General features: G+C 38.6%; 1 protein-coding gene across 1 annotated transcript in view; it reads left to right on the forward strand.

Moving 5' to 3' along the window:
* Nucleotides 1–7,733, forward strand: part of LOC101564319 (arylacetamide deacetylase-like 4) — a 27,213-nt gene that overhangs the window by 11,222 nt on the left and 8,258 nt on the right. The window contains exon 2 of the mRNA XM_004647954.1: nucleotides 5,336–5,555. Within this exon, the coding sequence (XP_004648011.1) occupies nucleotides 5,336–5,555 (220 nt within the window). The remainder of the gene's footprint in view (nucleotides 1–5,335; nucleotides 5,556–7,733) is intronic.

The following is a 7,733-nucleotide window of genomic DNA, read 5'->3' on the forward strand; positions in this document are numbered from 1 at the left end:
GTGTATGTCCACTAAGTCCATTTTTTCCAAGTTCTGGCTCAGTTCTGCTACTGCTTTGCTAATTTTTTGGCTTCTTGACCTATCTTTTTGGGATAAGGGGGTGTTAAGGCCTCTTGTTAAGATTGTAGTATTGGATATTTGATTTTTCATGTCTATTAAGATTTGTCTTACATAGTTGGGTGCTCCTGTGTTTGCTGCATACATATTCATGAGTGTTACCTCTTCCTCTCGTATTTTTCCCCTAACCAGTATGTAGTTGCCTTCTTTATTTTGTTTGATCATTCTTGGTTTGAAACTCAGACTGTCTGCAAACAGAATTTCTACCCCTGCTTTTTTTCTGAGGTGCTGAGGCATGCAGTATTGTTTTCCATCCTTTGACTGCCTTCTGTGAATTTCTTTATGAGGTAAGTGTGTTGCTTGTATACAGCATATTGTTGGATTTTGTTTCCTAATCCACTGTGTCAGTCTATTTCTCTTAATTGATGATTGAGTTCATTTACATTGATGGTTATAATTGAGATATGTTAACTTATGATTGACATGTTATTTACCTGCTGTTGTATATCCTTTTTTCTCCTGTGTTTAATTGTTTGCCCTATTTGGTGGGTTCTTTCCATTCTCATTCATGGAGTTGTGGTCATTTTGTTCCCTCCATAGTATCCTTTAGTAGTTTCTGTAGGGTTGGCATTGTCATCAAGAAATTTTTTATTTGGTCTTTGCCACGAAAGTATTTCACCTCTCCATCAAGCTTGAAAGAGATTTTTTCAGAGTATAGCAGTCTGGGCTGGAATTTGTTTTCTTGGAGGACTTGAAGTACTTTGCTTCATACTCTTTTTTAACTTGGATGTTTTGTGAAGAGAAGTCTGCCGGTATTTTGATGGGTTTTCCTTTACATATGATCTTTTTATTTCTCTCACTACTTTTAGTATACTGTTCTTGTGCTGGATTTCTGGGATCTTGATTTTTATATTCTAGGTCTGGTTTTAATTGAGTTGATCATAGTTGGATTTCTATATGCTTCAGCTTCCTGAATGTCAGATTATTTTCCCATATTTGGGAAGTTTTCTGCTCTTACTTCTTCTCTTATTCTTTTTATTTCATTTCTGCCCATATTTTTCTTTTTCACTGATGCCTATTCGTCTTACATTGTTCACCTTGCATCACCTTGCAGATGTTGAATTATATTTTCCTAAATTTATGCAACTTGAATATTTACTCATAAGTGAAAGAAACCAGACCCACATGTATAACTATCATATAGTCTACCTAGTATAAGCACTCAAAAGAAGAAATAAAATTTGAAACATATAACACAACTAAATGAAAAGCAAGAACTTTTGGGATAAATGACAAAGAGAGGGCAAGGAGAAAAATCTAGGAAAAATGGCAGGGGCAAAACCATGCATTTATATCCACAAGATGGTTAAGGCAATCGTTCTGAGAATCTCCATCAGGAGTTTGAAACTAGCAGTTAACGAGTAGAATTCTCACCCTGACTAACTATATATGGTGATATCTGTGAACTAAGCAAATGCACTGAGGATAGCAATGTGTAATACTAGGGACATGCTTGGAATGCCTGTCATTCAGGTCTTCTGGGTGCATACTGCTTCTAATAGCATATCAATTACTGCTCTACTGTCTCTGAAGTAAATGTTTCTTTTTTTAAAAAAAAAAGATGATATGATAAGACAAAAGGCAAGAAAATAATGTCATAGGACTGTCCTGCTACAATGTTGTATATGGATTTCTAAATTTCCATGTAAAAATGTGTAAATGTTTATTTTTATATTTTGTATTTTTTATTTTTTTCACATTGTATAAAGATTTAAAGTTTAGCAAATCAGCGATTGTTGGAAAATACCTGTTCTACATTATGTCTAAGGCATTTGATATTCAGACAGATAGAGATGTTAAGCTCAACTGCCTATGTTATAGGGTTTATAACATCATTAAGCTTCTCTTCTGTAAGGTTAACAACTGAAGTTTGTAGAACAAAAAGTTAGGGAAAAAAGGGCTACAAGAATAGCCAAGATTTTGGCACTAGTCCTTCAAGGTCAGTGAGGACTGAAGACATAAGAGAATCTGCACTGTAACATCCTGTAACTCAGTGATGTCCCAAAGTTTCTGTTCAAGGAAATTAGGGGACCACAGAAGAAAGTGATCAACGATGTAGAGTTTGCCTAAGGAGAGTCATCTAGAGAGCAATTTGGCCAAGCAGTGGTCGTGACTCCTCCAGATGACTGACACTGGCAAAAGACCTACAAACTTCTGTACAATGTTGCAGGGTAAATCCTGAGGGGATTTGACTGACCTTGTCAGATACAAAAGTTACATATTTTGTTATATAGGTCTTGCTTTATCTTGGTCTTAACCATCCAGAAGAAAAGTTTGAACACTAAGGTATAAAAAGTTAAGCCATATTAATATGCTGAGTTGTAAAAGGCTGAAGTCAACAACTTCTGACACTGCCAGTTCTGCAGATAAACCACTACTGTTATTGACTACTGTATTATATTGGTTTATTTTGCTGAATTCATGCACCTTCAATGTTTGAATTCAATTGGAATACCCATGTCTAAGAAAACTAAACCAAAAAGAGGGGATATAAATGAAGAACCTCTTTGTACATATATATATATATATATATATATATATATATATACTTTCTCTTAGTGAAATGAGAAGAAAGATTTGTACTAATATTGTTTAGACAAGATATCATGTCTGCACCTTGTACTATGATGACTACTACAAAGACAACAATATGCTATGTGTTGATTATTGTCACTGTCCTACTAACCTTTTTGAAACTATCTCATTGCTATTTCTTTATCAACAAAATTAATTTAAATAAAAAGAATTATTTTTCCTGCATCCTAGTTGTTTTTAAGAGATCTTTTCTTATCTTTTCACTAATTGCAATGGCATCTTCAAGTTCTGAGAGTTTATTTTCACTTTCATTCAAATAGTTTTGCGGGCTTGTGATTGAGGTTTCAATTTTCTGTGTATCTCTTAGAATGTACTTCATGCATTCTATTTCTTTCCTATATTGCTCATTAAAGAATTCCATCATTTTTCTATTGCTCTCTATTTTTTTAATTAGCATCTTCTTTAGAAGCACTTAGTAATTCTTTCATTATAGTGATCATTTCTGGTTTTACTTCAGAGATTGTTTCTGATCTGATTTACTCTATACCTTTCTGCAATTGTTTCTTTACCTCAGACGCTATTATTTCAGAGATTTCAGGTGTGTGATTTCCAGTTTCTTCTATGCTGGCATCTCTTGCATTTGTTCTAGGTGAGCTTGAAGCCTGAGACTGCATTTTGCTCCTTCTCTTTGTCATTTTATATCACTGTCTTCTGAGCTTTGGTGCAGTTATTACATTAGCATGTACTGATATTATTACCCAAGAAAGATTATGTCATTAAGACAGTTACAGTTCTGTATTTACAGATCTATATTTAGCAACACTAATAATGGGTAGCAGTTGACAAACTTTTCTGTCTAGTGAGTTTGCCTTTTAGATTACTGTATAGCTAAGCAGCTATTAGATTGATAGATAACTTGTACTTAAATTAGTTCCCCTAAGTTCTGTCTGATCACCTCTCCTTTTGTATCTGTAGTCTTCCAGGCATATTAGTCACCCCAGTTACCTATTGCACCCCCTCTCAATGAAGAGAGAAAGAGAAAGAATTTTCTCATAGATCTGGGTCTAACAAAGTGTCTCAGCTTACCAGTTCCAGATCTACCAAGTTCAAACTCATCCAGGAGCACCTGGTTTGGGTTTGGCTACTGTGTTCTGCTCCTTCCTGCTGCTGCCTGCTGAAGTGGACCTGCTGAGCCCCTCTGGAAAGATATTCTGCTCCTGAATTAGTTGGGTGGGTCTCACCCCTTGTGTCTCTGCAGGGAGTTCTGCTGTACTGTTTCACACCAGCCCTGTCTGGTGGACAAGGTTTCAGTGAGCGTGTGGAAGGTCCCCCACACCCAGCAGGCCTGGCGCCTGCTGGCGTAAAATCCTGTGGGCACTGAATGTCCTACACACACTCCTGGCCTGGGTGCCCATCTACTCTGTACTTCTTAATGTCATCATTTTTATCACTTTTGTAAGCACATTGAGAAGTCCTCTTCTGTGAATGTCTTTACATGGTGTGATCAAAAGCACAATGCATGTTGCTGTGCAGTGCCAACCAAGAGAAGCAGCCTCGTGAACTCTTATGGGAATGTCCTCACCCATCTTTTCACTAGATGGCACTCTGGGACTTCTGGCCCTTCGCCAAAGTAAAAAAGACCAGGACAATTAAACCATTTGAATCAGTTCAGGATCCCAAAACAGACACAATAGCAAAACTCAAGACACTCATGAAAGAATACTTCCAGAACTGTTTCAGAAAGAGGCAAGCATAATAGGATAAATGTAAAGTAAGGGTAAGTATTCTGAAGTATCAAATTTTCTTACTATTGTAAAACTTTAAAAATGTATACACGCACACAGTATTTTTGATCACATGTCATATCTAGTCATTTGCTGTCTTTACACTCCTTTCTCAGCTCCCAACCCAAGCCCCCAAAGGGTCACATTACACTTTTTTACTGAATTTTAACACAGTTTCAGGACCCTCCATCTCAGAGATTTGCATGGGCAGCAATGAGTGCTGAAGCAGGTGACCAAGATGCTTTGCTATTTTTGGCTGGGTAGAGCCCAGCAGGGAATCAGAGAGCAAGAACATTGATCAAATGCCTTGCGTGCTTGACTTTCTTTACTGTATTTTTTCCACTGTGACACACATTCAGCTGCCACTTTGGCAAACTGATGCTCATGTAAAGTTCTAACCGTGCTACAGAGGAGGTATTTTCTAAACAAGAGGATTTGTTTGGCTCAAAGTTGTGGAAATGGGAAGGCCAAGGAGCAGGGCACTAGCAATGGGTGTGGCATGGCATCTTGCTTCATCCCTTGGCAGAAAGACAAGCACACTTGAGTTTGGAACTTGGTAGAACTCATTATTTTGGCAAGTGCCAATTCAGGGATAACTCACCTGAATTCACATCATAGGGAACTTGATCCATTTAGGCGATCACATCAGTAAAGTTTTTCTCTTAACACTATTATAATAGGAAAGAAATTTCAACATGAAGCATGGAGGAGACAAATATAAGAGCCAAGTTACCTACATGAACACAACACAGAGCACACAGAAATGCAATGAGTGGGCTAAACATTCAGGAAATAAAAAGAGAGGCATAAGAAGCCTCAGAAGTTGTAATTTGAGTGGGACCTGCCTTCCAAATCTTGACCTCCCCTCCATCTGATCTTCTTCCTTTTGTCTCCAACAGGGGAATGTACTAGAAAAGTTGAGAATTTGCTCTCTGTTCAGATTTATTCAGCTCATACAAGACAAAATATTCACAAGGCATCAGGACCCTAAAGTGGTGGTGACTGACCTGCACTTCGGAACAATCCCTGTGAGGCTGTTCCAGCCCAAGGCAATGTCCTCCAGTTCCTGTCGAGGCTTTATCTTCTATCATGGAGGAGGCGCAATTTTGGGTAGCCTGGGTAAGAAGCTTCCGTATGGTACTGGAGAGAAAAAGGGGCCACCAGATAGACAGAATTTTGTCAAGATCCAAGGAGAAGCTTATAGGGTGAGTCAAGGAATCAGCATTCAATGCTGCATTATGAGTACATAGAGAGAAGGTTAGGGGCTCACCTCAGTTGATAGGATATCATATGATAGTTTGGGCTCTTGACTGCACAATGGCTATTCACTTCTCTCCCACTCACACTCATGGGCACAAGACTAATGCTTTTGTCACAGTGGCTTCAAACCCATACATTGTTCTCAGCTATGCAGGTCCATATCCACTTTCTCTTACCACCTTCTTCACTTCTGGAGGAGCTCTACTTCCTGCAACTGTGTCCGTGCTTGCATCTCACTTAGCCTGGAAAGCTGCTTACACTGTTGGGTGTGTATCTCAGTGATAGGGAGCTTACCTAACAAGAATGAGGTTGTGGGTTCCATCTTAAAGGGTGAAGAAAAAAAAAAAAAAGGCCGCATCACTACCTGCATGGGTCACACCCAACATCTTATCTGAAACTCTGGCTGCTCTGGACCATTGTCTCCACTGTTGTCACCACTCTTGTTAAATATCTCTGTTGTCCCTGTAAGAGTCAGAGGCATTCTTGGTCCTTCTTTGTTAGCTTTTCTTGTCTGTTTTCCCCAACCTAGAATGTGGACTCCAAGGGTGCAGGGAAAATTGCCAGTATCTCTGTCAGTGGGCTCTCAGTACTTAGCTACAGTGTTTGTGGTTTGAAGAGATGAATGATTGAGGTGAATGGATGGGTAAATGTTTGCATATATGGATGTTTGTAAATATGCAAATGAATGTGCGTGTGCTTACAAATACATATGGGTACATGGAAGCATATTGAAAATTAAATGAGAACACATCCCATCCAAGGATCCTTTCCTTATGAGCACTCTTCCTTCTCAGAAGCCCCTAGAGACCCCACCTCAGGTGTCCTCCTGTGGTGCAGGAGAATGTCATTTCCAAAGGTAAAGGCAGGGATGGGTCAGCAAATATTTCAGAGGACCCAATTAGTGTTACATCCTTTTCAGGCATAGTAGACATCGATGGGAACAAGAGAGGTCCAAGCCCTACCAGCATATGTATGTCAGTCAGTGAAGGTCCTGGACACTACAGTGAATTCACATAAGTGGTTAGTTTCCCATGTTAGTATCCCAGAGTGCTGGAATAGAGAGTGACCTAGAACTACTGCAATTGAGCCCATGTAATCAGACTAAGTGTCTTCAGAAAGGTGGCATTTGGGCCCAGGCCAGGTATGAGGAGTTGGCACTATAGATGGGGATCAAGGAGGGCATTTAGAACCAGGTGGGTCATGGTGCAGCCTAAGGAGGGAGGTGACTCAGGCTCCAAGATAACGGGCACCAAAACCCTCAGTGACCATTAAGTTACTACACTTTAAGGTAATATATAAGGAGACAACAGTCATACAAAACTCAAAGCAAAATGAAATATCACACACTTCTCTGATGAAGAAATATAAATGAAAAATGAATACATGGAAAAATGTTCAACATCTGTAGTCTTTTGAGAAATGCAAATTAAAACAACACTGAGATTCCATCTCTTCCCAAAAAGAAGCTACCATCAAGAAGTCAACCAATAATAAACGCTGAAGGGGTTGTTGGGAAAAGGAACACTTCTCCACTGTTGGTGGCAGTGCAGACTGGTAAAACTACTATGGAAATCAATGAGGAGACTCCTCAAAAAATTAGGATTAGAGATCCCAATATAGCTATTTCCATTGAGTATTTCCCCAGGAGAATTGAAAACATCACACCACAGTGATATATGTACACCGATGTTGTCAGCAGCACAATTTGTCATAGCTAAATCTTGGAAACAACCCAAATGCCCATCAAGTGAGGAATGCATAAAAAAGATGTGGTATTTTTATAAAATCAAATATATCCAAGTATAAAAAAGATGAGCTTGAGGCTTTTATAGCTACATGAATAAAACTAAAGACCATACTCTTAATTGAAATAAATCAGACTCACATGTATAAACATCATATTGTCTCCGTAGTATAAGAAATAGACAGAGTAAATAAGATCCAAAAGGCACAATAGATATTGTGAAAGAGGAAGAAATTGTTCAAAAGGAAAGAACTAGGGTGGGGGAAATGAGAAAAAAAAGGGGAATATATATA

The sequence above is a fragment of the Octodon degus genome, unplaced genomic scaffold (assembly GCF_000260255.1).
Source record: "Octodon degus isolate 3935 unplaced genomic scaffold, OctDeg1.0 scaffold00343, whole genome shotgun sequence".
Taxonomy (NCBI): domain Eukaryota; kingdom Metazoa; phylum Chordata; class Mammalia; order Rodentia; family Octodontidae; genus Octodon; species Octodon degus.